Genomic DNA, 18339 nt, shown 5'->3' with positions numbered 1-18339 from the left:
TTATGCGTGTTTGCATTCCTAATTATATGGAAGCCTTGTGAGTTGTGTGTTGCGAGTACCTATAACAATAACTCGCCATGCAAAATAATTCCCGCGCTGCAGTGCAGTAGCAGTGGCAGTGGCAGTGGGTTTTGTTGTGTCCCCAGGCGTTGACATGGCAGCCACAGGCTTGACCTTCGGTTTCTTTAACATTTTTGTTTAACCAGCAATTGACACACATATAAGTACAGATATTTGCCGGTGTGATTAGCGTATTGTGTATTCAATTCAGGCAGAGACTATTTGGGGGTTGTGCTCGTATATATATATTATGTATGTATATTTGGCATGTTTCATTTTCAATGAAATACTATGAGGGAATTTATTGTTAAAATATTAAAATCCATTTTGATGCCATATGTAGATGTTTTCACACAGCTGTAGATTCTGGGTAATACCTAAAGTTTTGTACATACCACTTATTTTTATGTTGAAGCTAAATATAGATTACTTTCAGGGCTTAAATTTATTTAAAGCAAATTGATTTTTTGTAGACAAATTTAAACCTGATTAGAATATCTTTTAGTCTATGGTCATGTAACATTTATGTTTACATGATGTAAGAGTATGTGATATATGAATAAAGAATTAATTGAGCAGCCATAATTGAGATAATATATCATTTATTCAAATGATTCTTATAATCAATCAAATCATCCATGCTATATAAGCTATATGAATTCTATATGAATGATTAGTAATATCACTAGAATGATAGCCACACAAGGATTTTTCTATCATCTTTTTACATCGTCCGTATTTATAGTTACAACAAGAGATTGTTCTCTTGGATTTGATGGATTTGTTTTCATTGATATCTGAAGAACGTCTTGCAGCGATCTACAACATTATTCGGTTTCAATTTGAATGTTAATTGTATGTAAATGTATTAATATAACATTCCGCATATATGGCTCTACGGTTTATAGTCACAATAAGAAGGAGTTTCTGACTGCGAATGAACTGCAGAAATTGAACTTTAGTCAGATGGATTAAGCCATAGAGGAAGATATATTAAGCTAATAATATAATTCATTAGCCTAATACTCGGTAATTAACATAATGTGCATATGTACTCCTATATGACAATTGCTTGCATAGTTTCAGTTGTTTCTTTTTTCTCATACTGAATTTGCTCTTTGGACGTTAACGGATAAAAATGTGCATGAGCTGGAAAAATATAGGCGCGGCAGCTCTAACATGTTCCTTATTCTACAATTCGATAATGTTAATTGTTGCTATAACATTTATGCGTCGCTGCTTCGATGACTGCAACGATAACACTAAAGGTAACACCTTTAAAAAGATGATTAATTGCATTTTATAATAATAATTCTGATTAAGGTCCATATCATGAGGACTGTTACAGCGCGTATGCCTTATATACGCTATATCTGCCATCAGTAGTTGCTAGTCCACTTATAATGCTAACCGATAAGAGCGTAAGTCAAGATTTATATACATATATATTATTAGTCACGATTTCCTCTTTAGAGCATTAACTATCTGCAATGGTGGCTTCTGGTGCATGCAGCACTTACATGTTGCGCCTACTTTAATTATATATGCTATAGTCCGTTTTATTCAGATAGTGATAGCGATATAAATATCGTTGGATTTGGTAAGTATTCGCTTATTTGAAATTGCTATATCTATAAATATTGAATTCAAAATGTATTTAATCTTTGCAGCTTGTCTGGTGTTTGCGTTCGGCACTGTTGCCTTTCATTGTTTTCGTGTGCTGCGTTCTCCTGCGCCTCAGGCTCAGTCAGATCCTGCGGAAACAGCCGCTTAGGGCCAGTTTTCTCTCTTTACATCCTTATCTTATTATATAAACAATTCAAAAGTTTCGTATTCTATTGTGTCTTCTGGTCATCCTTATTGTTGACATGCTTTGCTTTTTAAACTTATAAATAAATAAATATGTATATATATACATACATAAAATAAAAATTTTCAATAATTCATGTAAAGTGGAATATCTAGTGATAAACATTTTGATTATTATAGCCATTTTCAATTATTATAGGCATTATAATAATTATGGTTATAAGCTATCTCATAAATATGTATATATATTCCAATTATTAAAATTATAGCACTACTTAGAGTCAACTTTTTGATCAGAAAACATTCGAATTCAGTCACAATGTGTCGCGAATTAATGTTTTTGCTCTTTTTGGCTTTTGTATGTCTTAACATATTTTTATCCTTTATATGCATACATGAATTGATTGTTGAGAATGTTAATATATTCGAAGATGATGCAGGTAGGCACAGGTGCTATTCTTCAACTAGGATATGTATATATTCATATTTTACAGAATATGCGTACTCCATGTTCGTAATACAGGCATTAACAGAGTTCTTCAATTCGCTTTGTGGATTGCTATTTGTTTGCCACAAAATGAAGGTGCTAAATAATAATAATAAAAAAATGGATAATATTTATTAATTTTATGGTTTTCAGATAAAAGCTGTGCTATTCACTTGGGTCGTTATGGCTATGCTTATGATTTGCTTATCGTTAAGCTGGGAAATCGTTTTTGTAACACGAGAAAAATTTATTTTCGATGGATATAGCTTCAATACTTGTGTATTTATTAAATGTAAGTTTCGTTTTTACCTACGATTTATATTTAATTTGAATTTTTCTTCATAGTGTTCGGATTGAGCTCTGTTGTTGTGGTATATAACTATATACGTGAATTTATATTACTTTCAAATAAAACAGGAATTGCTTAAAATATATGACAAGTGTACATATAGCAATGAACAGCATTGTACGAATCAAAGCTTTTTTCAATTGCTGAGCTTTGACGGGGAAAAGCTGCAATGAGGTACGTCAAAGCTTTTCGATTTCGCTTTAAAAGTCTCTTGCTCTCTCATTTGTGACGTCACGCCTGCGTGTGTACAAAATTAGCTTGACGAAAGAAAATAATCGGTGGCCGGCAAACAGTTCGCTTTGGTAGCTCTCAGTTATTCGACGCACGCGAATCGAATTTGTACCTGGCCGTCCGTGCTAGAAGTTGGCGCCTGATTCTTGATAGTTCCGCATATATATGTACATAGAAAATCGCTTGTACATAGACGCACCTATGCAAAATGCCTAAAAAACCGTATAGCACATAAAGCCTGCTCGAGTTTGTGATTTCATTAAAAATAGTCACGACGTCATGTGTCATTGATTGTCGCGAACATATTTGATATTATTCATTTTTGTTATTGCTGACACTCTAAAGTTTGATCCATGATCTCATAAAAATATACGAATCATCAGCAAGGCAGCGTGAGAGCGATAGTGAGAGCGAGAGCGAGAAATAAAGTGAGAACGAGATCGAGTGAGCTCTAGTCAAAACGAACACAAAAAAAAAAAAAAAAAGAAAAAGAAAACAAGTTTCTTTCTGTGTTAGCACTGCGCAAGTGGATTTGTATTGCTCCATACAGGAATTTGAAGCATTTGTGGATATAGCAACAGAATGGCATCCACATCGGGTTACAAAGTATTTGCCTATGCCCTGCACATACTTTGTACGGTAAGTTGAGAAGAAAATGTCTAGATAATTGCCATCAATTGTCGCAAATACACTGCCAATTCGTTTGTTTACATGCCCAATTGGGGCGATTCTCCCTTTATTAGCATCAATGAAAGTATAACTCAGCCACTTGTATCAATTTTCCTAAACACCTTTATGTATAGACAAGCATATGTGTAAAAGCTTGATAAGTGAATTGGACTACAATGGCTTTTATTATCAGCTTTGTTAAACCTTATCGCCCAAAATCTTTGCATGAATAATACAAAAAAGTTTTGCATGAATACAAAATACAAATGGACTTCCTAATTTAATGCAATTGGAAGATCTAGTCACTTTGTGAGGTCGCTAAACAAGTATTCGACCCTGAGATTATATTTGAAGGTAGAGTACCAACAAATATATATTTGATTTCTCTAAACGAAGTTAGTATGAAGTATTGTAGTGTGCCTAGCAGCTTTTTTATACATGGTGAGTCGATAAAACAGCATAATAAAGTTTGAGGTTCAAAGCTCACGTACTATAAAAGAGCTATATCACTATATATGTATAGTATGTATATGTATATATGTATTTCGTCATCTGATTTACAGTTTTAACAAATGCTCTATGACATATACGCTTAGAAGAGTACACCCAGGTTAAAATCCCTTTTTTCGGATCAGCAAATAACTGTACTGCAGTGCAGTAAAGAAAAACGTCACAGCTGTAAAGCATTCAACATTTCTTCTATAAACAAGAGACTTGCACTTAGCACGTTTCTAGAAATCTAAGTAAATTGTGTTCACGGCATACTAATAGATCTTAAATAGCCCGAATATGCATAGGTGTAAATATTTACACCATTTAACTTTGTCATTGAACCCGTTGTTATTAAATTATTTAGCGCACTCGTATGCGTTTGTTAGTTTACCTCAAATATTCAAAAATATTTGATATATTTGAATGAACACATGGTATATGCCACATATAGAAGCACATATATAAACATGCAGGTTAAATATATATATTTTCATCAAATATGGCTTACATCAACTGGCAGTTTATCAATTTTCCATGTACATATAATCAATTGTGAACTGAATTCTTAAATAAAGTCTGACGTCTGTCTGTCATTTTCTATCGCCTATAGTATAGATTCATTAAACTGTTTTTTCAACATTAAAAAGAAGATATATAATATCAATATATACATAAATAAATTTCTATTAAATTTTGTATTTACTGCGTGCCTATTTTAATCAAAGGACTCTGTTCTCATGCTCATTCCTGTCAGAATCTAGTGCTCATGTGACAACAAATCTAACACGTATTCCGTAAACTAATCATACCCTGTAGCTAGTGTGGCTGTGGGTGTATATATTCAGTGACTTATGTACAAGTTAGAACTTGTTTATTCTACACTTTTGCCGATTTCTAACTTTGATTTATAGCCATAGTCATATCACGATGTATATTATATATGTATTTTGATTGAGCACAGGGCGTCTATTAGTCGCGTTCTGTTTCTGTTTGTGGATGGAGTGTCTCTCCCTATGCCTCGGCTACTGTCGCCAACTAGACTAGTCTATTGGACGCCTATGTAGCTCGAGCGTCCATTAATGTGGGAGCGCACACAACATCTCTATTACACACACACACTTACATATAGTATAAAGTATAGACACTTCCAGGACATTTCCGTTTGAGTAAGGTCAAAAGCATAAAAATAGCGCAATGTTTTGGAGTTGCCCTTTAGCTGTTTATGTATTTAGATTTTATTTATGATGTATTCTATATTTTTTTCCTGCTCTTATTCTTCTTCTAGCTGCTGGCACTGGTGCTGATATCTTTTGGCATCTATATCCTGGTATCCTACGATACAAACGAAGTTGGCTGCTGGACAGCCTACGCATATATCGGCATTGGCGCAGCGGCCATAATTATATTTTTGTGGGGCTATCTGTCCGCCTGGCGGGAGCATGTTTGCTGTACAGTGACTGTAAGTGGTTAACCTACCTACATAACTATGACATCAACCCAAACATTTCAATGATTAATCAACCATTATTTTTTTATCTGTAGTTCATTACCATATTGTGTGTGGTTATTATTATTCAACTGGCTGTCTTGTTTGTGCTAACGAAAGGCGAAAATACAGCTGCATCCAATTTGGCCAACTCATTGGAAACGACCTGGGAGGAGGAGCTCAATAGTCCTGGTGCAATGTCATTATACGAGAACTGGGTGGGTATTAAAATAGATAGATAAATAGATTTATCATTACTATTTTTAATGTTGCTATTAAATGTATGTGCTAAATATAATTAATCAACACTGGTAAAGCAGCTTAAGCTTTTAAGAACTTAGAAACATAAAATCGAACATATTTAATAACTTTTGGTTCTTTGTTGCCAACAGTGCCTAACTTAATCAAGCTTGATCATGCATACCACCATCTACTCTATAAGTATTTATAATTTTTTATTATATTTAAAAAACCTATTCAACATTATAAATTACCCATTATACGAATTACTTTTACTAACAGAGGTAACCTTCGCCTAGTTTACTTCACTTAGTTAATTTGCTGAACTCAACCCATACTATAAAATTCGCATTTTACAGTTCCAGTGCTGCGGTCGCGGTAGTCCTCAGGATTATATCGTGAATGAACGCCTGCCGCCGGCAACATGCTTCCGAGATCACGATAAAAGTAAATCGGAAAATTTGATTCACAGAGGCTGTCGCATAGAATTCGAAAACTATTGGCGGCACCTCTTGAGCATATTCAACATAATGGGCTGGCTACTGGTCGCCGTTGAGGTAAGATACTTTTTATACTATATCGCAGTAATACGATCTTTAACATTGTTTGTATATTCCAGCTGATCCTTAGTTTTGTATCCTGTGGACTGTGCAACAGTATTCGCAATGATCATCGACGTTCGTACTACTAAGATGTTTTGACCGTCCAATGGGAAATTTGCATTTGTTGAGATTACTCTTGCTTCAATTAAAAATATTATATGGCGATTAAATTATTTTACTATTTTTATGTATGTAAAGTGACTTTACCTCACATCACAATACCTTACGAAAACAAAAACAAAAGAAAACACAAACAAAAACCAATTGTTACCATGTGCCCAAGCATTTAAAATTAGGGATTTTCTAGGAAAGTGCTACAACAGTTGAAATGGTTTTCGATGTACATACAAGAATATATATACACATATATATATATAAATGTTATTGTTATCAAGTTAGTTGCTTTTTAAGCTTGTATAGCTTTACTTACACAAACAACACAATTTTGTATGTACTCTTAATATAAGACATGTGAATTAATTTAATTGAATATTACTTTTTTAGTGAAAATAAAAAAGGAAATAAAATAAAATCTTGAACACAGCATGTGACTTTTGTTTTTATCTACATATATAATGGGTCTTTAGCCAACACTTTACTGATTATCTTGAATGGCATAAAATAATTAAGAAATTCGAGCAATTTTTACATTTAACTAACTATATGTTAAATATAGCGTTTTATGTCAATGAAAATATTATTATTAAATATTTTCAGCTCGACAAACGCATAACGATAAAGTCTAATTATTTAACAGTAAGATAAGCACATTGAAAAATTATAAATGAGAAATAAATTAAAAATTAATTAATATATAAAAGTGATAGATTTTTCATAAATATATTTAATACATTAATACAGCTAAACTGAAATAACTTGGGGCACAGAACATTATTTTTACTGATACTAATACAGAATTATATTTTTAGCATAATTAAAAAGAATATTTCAAATACACTTGAATCAAACTCTGAGCATCAAATTAGTTGGTTTTCTAAATATTTTAGTTGACTTTTGCTTAGGCCTATTTCGAGATGTTTTCTAATTTGCTGATCTAATGTAGCAGCCATGAATCATCCTGTGCAAAGTTTACAACATTAGCATATATACTAGATTTGCCCGCCTATGTCCCGCCTCGACCCACTTCCACACCGTTCCCTCAAGCGAGCGCGCTGAAAAGTATGTAAAGCAACTATTATAAAAATAGCGCAGCGACAAAAGTTTTGTCGCTTTTGCTGTTTTATTTTCCAACTTGAGGTATGTGTTCATACATATACAACGGTTCAAAAAAGCAGCGAGCGACCCCTGTTATGTCGACGCCCATGCCCAACACAAACAGCACGCGGTCGGCTCGGTTGCTGTTTCGATACCAGCACGTTCCGACGTGCCGTTCTATTTTCAAATCGTTTCTGTTTGCTTTGTTGCTAAAAACGTTTTCGCTATCAACAAATCAGTTAAGATTCGTGCGCGAACATGTCGGGTTTGGTTACCCGAGCAACCGTTAAAAGTTGAAATAAATAGAAAAAATAAGAAAAGGAAAATATTTAGAATTTCAAACAAGTGTTCGCATTCGTTGCCAAGTGTTTTTATAACCAAATGCAGCAGTGGCAACTTAAATGAAAAGTGTTTTTCGTGCGGCAAAGAAAGCTCCAAAAATATATATATTATAGTACTTAGCATACATACGGAGAGAAATACTTATAAACTGTGCAAATTTTATAATAGAGTCACTGCAAAATGGCCTGCTCCACGAAGGTGTTAAAAATCTTTGCCCTAATCTGGGATATAATATATGTTGTAAGTGTGCGCATTTAATATGATTAAAGTGGTTTTTATTGTTTCTTATGAGTGGCGTAACCTGAGCTGAGGCTTGTTGACGGAAACGTTTTGGGGGCCTATGCAAATGAGGTCTAAAACTCTTTTGAGTGCTGTAAATACTATTGGGGCATTATAATTATAATAGCATTAAAAGATATAATTACACGAATAAGACACGTTTCATTAAGACCCACTGAGTTTACTAACTCAGGTCTCTAACTGAAGGTCTCTCACTAAGTTTGTGGTTTGCTTAATTGCAACTAATAATGGCCTTACGGCTCAAATCGTATATAGTATATATATAATTGTTTGTTTCGCAAGAGAGTTCATTCAAACTTTGACGTTTATAAACAATCATTGATTGGGTATCGAGAACTTTGTTTATCTGGGCTAAAGTACATTACTTCATCGCATAAATATTTTTTGTTGAGTAATTAATGCGACTGATAACGGTATACATATATGTATGTATATATACAATTTGATACTAATGTATAATAACATTTAGCTAGAATTACAATTTGATTGGGTAGCTAAATGTTTAACAGCGTTTCAATTACATCTGAAGGTTTCTATTTGTTTTTTTGTGTGTTCGTTTTCTATTTGGTATTTGAATAATAATATGTTGTGTTGTATTCTTATGTTAATCTATTTGGATTGGGCGCAGCTTAATTTAATTTAATTTTTATGTTCATGAAACAGACACGGGCTCTCCATAGAATGGAATGTGAGTCGTGTCTGGCTGTCGTGGTAGAAGTGAAATAAAAATGAGTACACTATACATTTAAATAATAAATAGATAGTAAATAAATAAAATAATATTTACATACGGTATTGCTAACAACCACAATAGATCAGGTATTAGAGAAACATTTTTTGTAATGGAATTTCCATTTATTTGACCTTATCCTTCATTTGTCTCGCTTGCTATAGAAGGCATGTCGCCCACATGCATTCGATCGTTCTGAACTGTCCCCAGCATGTACAAATATAAAACGAAAACAAAAACTTGCCCAGACTTTTTAAAGAAAGACTGCAAAGCTAATATTTGTTTTTGATATTTTTATATGATATTTGCCTTAATTGTGTTTTGCTCGTTGGTTTAACCGCTTGTCAAAATTACTGCATGCCAAAACTTACTTAATTTATTGTTTATTTCTTTTAAGAATTATATTTGTTTTTTCTATGATGAAAAATTACTGCATGCCAAAACTTACTTAATTTATTGTTTATTTCTTTTAAGAATTATATTTGTTTTTTCTATGATAAAAAAATAAAAATAAAATAAATAAATAATAAGAGAACAGATCAACATTACTTTATTGTTCAGTTATGCACGCGGTGTTAAAAATAAATTTGAAATAGAAATATTGAAATATAAAAATTTGGTACACCCACGCCATGAAACTTGGCCCTGAGCAAAAGGCGGTCAAAATATGTATGTGTGTTAAGATTGTTTGTGTGTGTGTGTGTCTATGTACATAGCATCGCGTCATTGGCTCCTAGCCGTATAGAATGTTTAGTTTATTTGTCTTTTGGCTGTGGCTTATTTTTCTGTCTTTCACGCCAACTGAAAATTGGTTGATGTCATTTTTCAGACATTGCAAAATTTTGTTTGGAAAATACATAAAAATGTTTCAGCAAGAAGCTTAACGAAAATCGAGCAAGCAAAATATATGCCGAATAAATGTGCCAGCAAAGGAAATGCCAAAAGAAATAGCGCACAACGTGGCGTATGCGCGACTTTTCCGCATCGGTTCCGAGCGAGTAAACTTTGATTTACTGACGATCTGCTCTTCTGTTGTAGTTGTTGTTGTTTTTAGCTTAAAAATTACTTCATTTGGTGCGGCCGTGTGTTTTTAATTAAATGCCAGCTGTGCCTATACATACTACCCGCCCTGCATTTGAGGTAGGGCACAACCTTTTTTTTGGTTGGTATTTTTCCCAGCTACATTCGAGCGCGTATTTATGTTGTCAAGTCTGGTTGTTTTGTAAAACCCACATAAATCTAAGCGCACATTTCTCGCTCAATGACATTTGTCTAGTTGTTCTCGGCTTGTCTCGACCACATGCTGTTCGCAGAGGCAACAGCTTCAACGGTTTCAACAGCTTCAACAGTTTCAACTGTTGTGTGTGAGCGTGTAATTAGCAGCTGTCTTCGTGGGCTTAGCTCGCCAAAATCTAATCAGTTGCTGCGCCTTATCAGCTGTATGCAAATATTATATGCCTTCTGGTTGGCCTTGCTTACGCACTTGCCGCTCTATATAAATGATAATTGCATTTAATTGTTTGTCTGTGCGACAAATTAGAGCAAAAAATATGCAAATAGCATGTGGCACAAATTAAAATGAAAAATATATGGACAGAGTCCATTAAAGCTTACATCAGTTAGTCGAGCTCTTTAGCTAGTGACTGTTAACCAAGAGCCATAAATTTAAAGCAGCCTAGGTATAAAATCCGACTAAGTATGTTTCTACTATGTGTCTAGTTTAAGTCTTTGTCAAATGTCATGAAAAATAATTGCCAAGAGCATTAGAAAGATAATTGTTATATAAAAATAGATTATTTAGATTACGAAATAAAAAATAAAAATAAAAATTGCGATGAATATAATATATAAATAAATAAAGTAATTGGAATATGTATTCAAGATAAGTATAACTATGTTTAGCAGACAAATTACTTTTGAGATAAGTTAAGCTATATTTGTGCTAGCGTATATTTGGAAAGCAATCTATATTGATTATATGATATTTAAAGAAATATTGGCAACTTATCTATTTATTAAAATCATCAAACAAACCATTATCAACCTGCTCAAATTATCTAATACAAATAATAATTAAAAAGCGTGTCTGACATATTATATATCTAGGTGTACAGTTTTCGTTGCTCAACTTATCTAATACAATTTTAACTGGTGACATGCTATCTATTCCATAAATGCTATTTTCTTAGACCTTTTACTTGTTTGGTTGCTGTGCGACACTTTTTAGCTCTTATCTAAACGGGAGTGCTAATTTGTAGAGATAGCACATGTGACACGTTTGGGGTTACCTAATGTTTACTGATATTGAGGGCGCACTTAAGCAAATAAGTAAGGGCGAAATTGAAGTGATCCAGAGATTAGATCTGATTCACACTTGGTGGGTTCAATGCCATTGTCATTCAGATTCCATTGGCTATGTTTGATTTGACGCCCCCCTTTTTTTTTAGGCACTCCAGAGTTATGTCAGCCTCGGCTGGTCTTCAGCAAGTTGGGCGTCATGTGTAATAAATAACAATTAAATGGCGTGGTATCTAGACATAATGCCAGATGCTTCAAAGTTGCTTAAAGCTAAATAAAGTGCTTGCTGTCTACAGCGTGCTGTAAACACTTTATCAGAGTTTAATTTATGACTTTATCAATGGATCAAAAACTATTTATTTGTCGGCATTCAAATTGCTTTTACAGTTCTATTAATAAATTGTGCCTTCCACATTTTTCTTGGCCATATTTAGCAGTGCCTCACATGAACATGCGCCAGCCTAAGCGACAGCAATTAAATTTGTCTGACAGTAATTTGCATAATTGTAATTCAATAGAAGGGGCAAGGCGGATGCATAAAGAGCTAATATTGTCTGACTATTTATTAAGCATCGACCTTTATTCAATTACGCTATTGAGCCTCAAAAGGCGCAGCTGTGTAAAGATAAACTTTGAATTTATGAAGACACCGCAACCAGTTATGGCTACAAATTACAGCAAATGCCAAATGCGTTTGCGTCAAGTCAAGCCCCAAACCGAAAGGCATAAACAAAACGCTAGACAAACATTAAATCGCACAAATCAGTCATAATTACCACGCTGTGCTCACAATTGGTTGGCTTTGGGAAATCTGAAAGCTATTTCGGGGGCTACTTAAAATGCAGCCCGAAAATAGATGTCAAGCCTAAATATGTATTTAGCGGAAGTTTGGTGTATGTACAAGTTGAGCTCGAGCTGTGTCGTGACACGCAGTAAGGCGATTCCTATGGGAAATGTGTATATAAAAAACTATTTTGATATGATATTAATTACAAAAAGTCATGAGAATGGAAATGAAAAGCGATGTTCAATTATCGTTGCTATCGTCTTCAAGTTTTTTTTATCTCAATTGCATTTATGAGAATTGCATAGAAGAAGAATCTGAAACATGAAACGTATCGAATCATGTTTGCTCTCTTTGTTCTCTTCCTAGCTGTCTCTTTCTCGATCATAATACATACAATATCCAATATCCAATCATCTACTCATTTTCGTGTCACGTTTCCATCTCTACTTCTCTATTCAAAGTGTCAACAACTATGTTGTTTGCCCAGTCGGTTAACTGGTTACTTGCAATTGTAATTATTATTCACAATCGTATTGCCAACAACTAGTAGTCGATTGTAAAGATTGAACAAAATCATGTATGATGGACACATGAAGCAATGTATAAATAATTATTGCGCATTTATTAAAGTATTTTAAGTGTATGTGCTGATAGCCGATAGTTCGAATACGATATACGATCGTTTGCCAACTGTGTCAAGTGCCAAATTCGCAAAACTGTTTACATTCGCGCTTCAGCGTGAAATTTCCTCGAATGCCTGAGTTATTGTTAAAATTCAGACTGCACTTGCAACAAATTTGAGCTAATTGTGCAAGCAAAAGTAAGCAGATAGAACAAAAACAACAATCAATTAAATAGTGAAAGGGTAAAGCAAGCGCGAACTACGTTGGGTATGCGTGATGCGAGGAATTTTTGAAATCGGACGATGCTCTATATAGATATATATTCTATATACTATATAAAACAAACAAATATATGTATATGTATGTGTGTGTGAGCTTGAATATGCTACGTATGAGGAATGAGTTACTTAGTTGTCGTATTAAGTATACGTGACGTATAACAAATTTATTATAGCCTTAACTCAACTTTTTAATAGCTTCAAGCCTTAATACAATTACTAACAGTGTTCTTATATATTATAATACAAATATATATATATATATATATATATATATATATATATATATATATATATATATATATATATATATATATATCTCAGTATATATACATATGCGTTAACAGAAGCGTAGTAGTGATGAGTGATTAAGTTAATGCATTTGCATATGAAGCATACGCAATGCCTAACGAATTTTAAATAGAGTATAGCCTTAATAGTATTACAGAATGTTAGCAAGGTATATTGAATTTTAAGATAAAAGTATATATAATAAAATATATACATTATATGTATATACTTATACTCATTTGCATACGCTGCGTATGTGTAATAAGTCATTTGGTTAATGCTTTGGCATATGAAGTTTACATTGTGTTTAATGTATATTATTATAGCTTTTTAGGCCTTATTATTTATTATTGAAGGACGATCATAGTTTAATAAAGCCGGCTATAAAATATTAATAATCTTTAATCTTAATCTTTTTATAACATTTAACTGATTCATTTTACGACTTACAGCTCTTTGGCCTGATTGTCGTTGCACTGGCCGTGCACGTTTTCTTCAGATTCGAACACTTTGATACGGCCGCCATAATCATTCTCAGCTTTGGCATTGTCGTCGTTCTGGTCTCGCTCTTTGGCACCCTTGGAGCCGTACGTGAAAGCAGCCGCATGTCCAAATCGGTAGGTCTATAGATTTAGGCATATCATACTATGGTTAGCTAATATGTATTTTCCTTTCAGTTTGTTGCCATTCTTGTTGTTTTGATTGTGCTGCAAGTGCTGACAGTGGGCTTCTTTTGGATATTCCAAACGTCGCTGCTCATCAATGTGGACAAGACATTCGATCAGCTGTGGAACGATCAGCCGGTGCCCGTCAAGCCAGGCAATGCCAGTCAAATTGCCAGCATAGAACGTTGGGTAAGCAAAGCTGAAAATCGGTTGCTCAAACATATGTTAATAAAATATTTTTCCTTATTGTGGCACAGCTCGATTGTTGCGGCAATGTCAGCTATAAGGACTACTTGCTGCCCCCCAACAGCTGCTACAATAGCGAAACGAACAAAATGAACATGGACGGCTGTCGTCAGAAGTTCCTGGACTACATTGCCGAACGCTGGACAGCCTTCAATATATTTGCATTGGTGCTAGTTGGCGTTGAGGTGTGTAAAATAAATCATAAATGAAACTGCTCCATAAAAGATTAATGCTTTGTTTTCATATTGTTTTTCTACAGATCATTTGCGCACTGCTCGCCTATGTGCTGGCCAATAGCATTGTGAATCGCTGGAGACGCTCTAAATATTATGCTAAATAGGTTTCACATACTCAACTCAGTACATACGCACATACTCAAGGCCAAAGATTTCTCAATACTGTGCAAAAAATAACTTACACACTGCGCTGCACGGTCTCGACTCTACACTATACTACACAGCACTGCACTCAGCAATCGAATTTCCAGTCTAAATATTGCTAGTCTACCTCATGTTCATTCGCAAACAAAAGGAAAAATGAAAAGAATAAATTTTGAGAAAACACACACGATTCTATTACAAAGCTCAACAACAGGTGCCAAAAGCAGTGTTCAAACCGATTTCGATGTCTGTATAAAAAATATATAATATATACATACATCTGTCGTACAATATTTATATACATGTATTTATTTTTATAAGATTGTCACAAATGTTTGATTGTGGTTTTTGATTGTTTTTAATAATTTTCATTTGATATTTCACTACGAACGCTACACAGTGCCTACGATAAGTTAAGCGACATGCGATTTGTAACATTTCAAGCAATAAAGTAAAATATATGTAGATTTTGTATTAATTAAAATAAATTCCTACTAAATCAAACAGAATAAAGTGTTTTGACAACAAGTAGAGAATCAGGTGGGCAAATTCCAGATACCCTATAGCTATATAAAGCATCGTTTCTTTGCTATAGATTTTTGTGGAATTGGACTATAAAACAACCATACTATATAAAACAATGGAACTAGAAGGAAACCTGAATATTTTATTTGTGTTCATTGTAAGTATTTTTTACGGTTCTTAAAAGTTAGTAGTATATAAACTGATTTAATATTGATTGAGAGGAACTGAATTGTTGCTTATGTAATTCTTATGAGGTGTTTAGATAATATATTGCATAATGCTCTAATAAGCTATTTAAAGTCTATAAAATGTAGTCGTATAACAGACAGCCTGTAAATGTTCTTTCTAATGAATCATGTTAAACTACAGCTAGAGTATATCTGTTGAGAGTAGACGACTTGAATATACCCCATATAATGCTTGCTTTGATCGAGCCTCATTCTCGGTTAGTTTGTCTGCAGCTCTAGCTAACAGTTTAACTCCAGAACCTTATTTGGCATGTAGAATCAGCCGATCAACTAAGCTTGTTATTTATGTGTTCATACCTGTTGGCCACCCGCTGCATTGAAGGGCAATTTCAATGCTAAAATAGTTGATATATTTAGTTCTTAGCTCAAATTTGGTTTGTTGACATCATTGTTTCTGGCCAAACACTGGGCCCCCGTGCTGGCAGCCCGCAGTTTCCGTTAGTCAGTTGTCTGGCATGCATGCCTATATACATACGTTCCCCCTGTATCTCTCTATTCATCTGTCGGCGCGTGGGCGCCTTTACGCTAATTTTCATCATTTGTGTTCAGTTGAGTTTTCTTTTGATATTGACTTTATGTTTATAGATAGATATGTGTACATAAGTATATCTATATGTATATATAAATATATATATATACGACAATTCTCAGTGGGGTTTTGTATATGATGATTTTGTTTTTGGCTATTGCATCGTCGTCCGTCGACTGCCGCATAGAACTGTGGGTTAATCGTTCAACTGACAGCGACGTCGCCAGATGCGGCCAAACAAAATTCAGATTATGAATCGCTTGCCCCGAGTATTAGCCGTGCGACCATTGCCGATGCTCAAGGTGCGCAGCACAAACAAAGTGCTCTCGGTGTAGTTTTTGTTCTGTTCGGTTTTGGTGCGTGAAACATTATTCGGCACAGCTAATTATATGTGAGCAAATCGTCGTCGCGCGTGTCATGTTTTATTAGTAGCCACAGCTCATAGCAAAAACAATGTACTGCACTACACGTCTGCTGCGTTACATACTCTGTGTCATCAATTTGATTTATGCTGTAAGTTAAACAATCAACCCTGTTCCAAATACCGAAAACGTCAACGAAATACGACAAACGCAACATTTTTAACATCTGACGTTTGCCAATTCTCTTGAAAATTGTTTTACACTCAGTCTACGATTAGTGTTTACAATAAAAAACATGCTCAAAACAAAGAATGAAACATTGTTGCTACAACGGAAATAAAATAAATTGATAACATTTGAATGGAATTAAATGGATTGCCGATAAATTGGTATTAAGTTATGATTTGTTGCTAAGTGTGAACTGAATATTAATTTATTTACTTTATAAATAACTATGTTATGTAGCTAACATAAACAATGTGAAAACCAATTCTCGTACATATTTATTGGTGGATCACTATCTACGAACATATTGATGATGTACAAAAAAGTGAACAATAAATCATATAAACTTATATAATATACATACCAAATAGAAGAGTTTTTATTACAATGATATATACTTATTTATTTTAAATATTTATTATAGAGTAAAAGATTATGGTTTTCATTTACTTTTAATAAATAAGATCAGTAAAACACAAATATTATCCGCAACTTTAAATAGTAACCAAATTCATAATACAATATGTTAATCTAAATAATAGTATCATAATAAATTCCTCTGAGCTGAGCATCCAAAAATAAAATCCCTATCATTTAGAAATCTGTTGACATTGACTAGAAAAATTCCACTATTTAATCCAAATAAAATTCCCTCTTGAATAGCTGAACGGCTGTTTGTTGATCTGGTATGGGGCCTGGTTGCTGGACAGCATTGCAGAGCAGCTAAATTTCGTTGATCACGGCGAGAATTTGGCTTCCACATTGTGCATACTCTTAGGCATAGTCGTTATAATAGCCAGCGTATTTGGCACTGTCGCCCTGATCAAGGAGTGCAAGAGGTTGCTAATTAGTGTAAGTGATAAATAAGTTTTTGAGATATAGCTATGTGATTATAGTCTTCCTTATCCTTTATAGTATGCAGTACTATTGATTGTGCTGCTGATCATACAGTTTATCATGTTTAGTATTGCGGCCAGCCGGGACACCTTGCCGAGCAGCTTGAAGCAGGGCTTCGATGATCTGTGGGATCCACAGCAGAGACTCAACAGCACGTTGAACATTTACGAGGAATGGGTGAGTACTATTTGTTTACAGATTAGCTGCGGATATACATATATGCTAAATCTAATATTTGTTCAATAGCTGCAGTGCTGTGGTCGCAACAGTCCCGAGGATTATATTCTATTGGATCGTAATCTGCCAGCTAGCTGTTGCCTGGAGCGTGACTGCACAAATCCAATGAATCTTTTCATGGACGGCTGTGAGCAGAAGTTCAAGCTGTATGTTAACGGAAGAACAGCTACTTTTCATACGATCAGCTGGTTTCTAATACCGACTGAGGTGCGTACCACGCATTTGATATTACAAAGATTTACAATCTGTAACACAAATATAGCTCTTAGCGCCCGTTTATTAAAAAAAAAAAAAACACATTATATTTTGAATATAATAGCATAGCATTATGCTATACGTACATTCACAAATAGCTTAATTCCCTCATTTTTTTACCCTTACAAATGCTAATTAATATTTTTTTATATCCAACTTTTTCCACCTGCAGTTTATGGGCTCTGTGGCCACCTGTTATTTGGTGGATAGCATACGAAATCATCGAGATCGCGTGCGTTTCTATAATTAAGTTTTTCGGTTGATTATTATTGTCCCACTGTAGACGTATTATAATTATGCTTAGCCATTGTGTCATTGTGATTTGTAATTTAGTACAGTTAGAAAAACGAAGAGAGATGTTTTACTATATTCATTGATAAAAATATCAATGACAGAGCATCGACATGCGTTGTAAAATTCAGAAACTCCCACGTCATAAAAATAAATATAAATAAAATATACCTATATGATGTATATATAT

General features: G+C 34.0%; 4 protein-coding genes across 4 annotated transcripts; all 4 read left to right on the top strand.

Moving 5' to 3' along the window:
• Nucleotides 1-47: 47 nt before the first annotated feature.
• LOC26528242 lies at nucleotides 48-1975 on the top strand. The gene is made up of 3 exons (XM_044010611.1): nucleotides 48-1481; nucleotides 1534-1660; nucleotides 1731-1975. Exons 1-3 carry the CDS (start codon nucleotides 1464-1466, stop codon nucleotides 1832-1834), a joined length of 249 nt encoding a protein of 82 aa, XP_043866546.1. The 5' UTR covers nucleotides 48-1463; the 3' UTR covers nucleotides 1835-1975.
• A 1020-nt stretch (nucleotides 1976-2995) lies between these two features.
• LOC6578779 (protein late bloomer) lies at nucleotides 2996-6968 on the top strand. The gene is made up of 5 exons (XM_002004649.4): nucleotides 2996-3575; nucleotides 5383-5556; nucleotides 5640-5801; nucleotides 6183-6380; nucleotides 6443-6968. The coding sequence occupies exons 1-5, from the start codon at nucleotides 3519-3521 to the stop codon at nucleotides 6512-6514; spliced, it is 663 nt and encodes a 220-aa protein (XP_002004685.1). The 5' UTR covers nucleotides 2996-3518; the 3' UTR covers nucleotides 6515-6968.
• A 926-nt stretch (nucleotides 6969-7894) lies between these two features.
• On the top strand, nucleotides 7895-15045 carry LOC6578778 (tetraspanin-9). Its single transcript, XM_002004648.4, has 5 exons — nucleotides 7895-8222; nucleotides 13742-13906; nucleotides 13967-14143; nucleotides 14212-14385; nucleotides 14460-15045. The coding sequence occupies exons 1-5, from the start codon at nucleotides 8163-8165 to the stop codon at nucleotides 14538-14540; spliced, it is 657 nt and encodes a 218-aa protein (XP_002004684.1). The 5' UTR covers nucleotides 7895-8162; the 3' UTR covers nucleotides 14541-15045.
• Nucleotides 15046-16077: 1032 nt separating this feature from the next.
• On the top strand, nucleotides 16078-18319 carry LOC6578777 (protein late bloomer). The gene is made up of 5 exons (XM_002004647.4): nucleotides 16078-16395; nucleotides 17133-17321; nucleotides 17385-17543; nucleotides 17613-17810; nucleotides 18031-18319. The coding sequence occupies exons 1-5, from the start codon at nucleotides 16336-16338 to the stop codon at nucleotides 18106-18108; spliced, it is 684 nt and encodes a 227-aa protein (XP_002004683.1). The 5' UTR covers nucleotides 16078-16335; the 3' UTR covers nucleotides 18109-18319.
• Nucleotides 18320-18339: the final 20 nt, after the last annotated feature.

Source organism: Drosophila mojavensis, unplaced genomic scaffold (assembly GCF_018153725.1).
Source record: "Drosophila mojavensis isolate 15081-1352.22 unplaced genomic scaffold, ASM1815372v1 contig_80, whole genome shotgun sequence".
Taxonomy (NCBI): domain Eukaryota; kingdom Metazoa; phylum Arthropoda; class Insecta; order Diptera; family Drosophilidae; genus Drosophila; species Drosophila mojavensis.
This window is presented reverse-complemented; position numbering and strand designations above follow the sequence as displayed.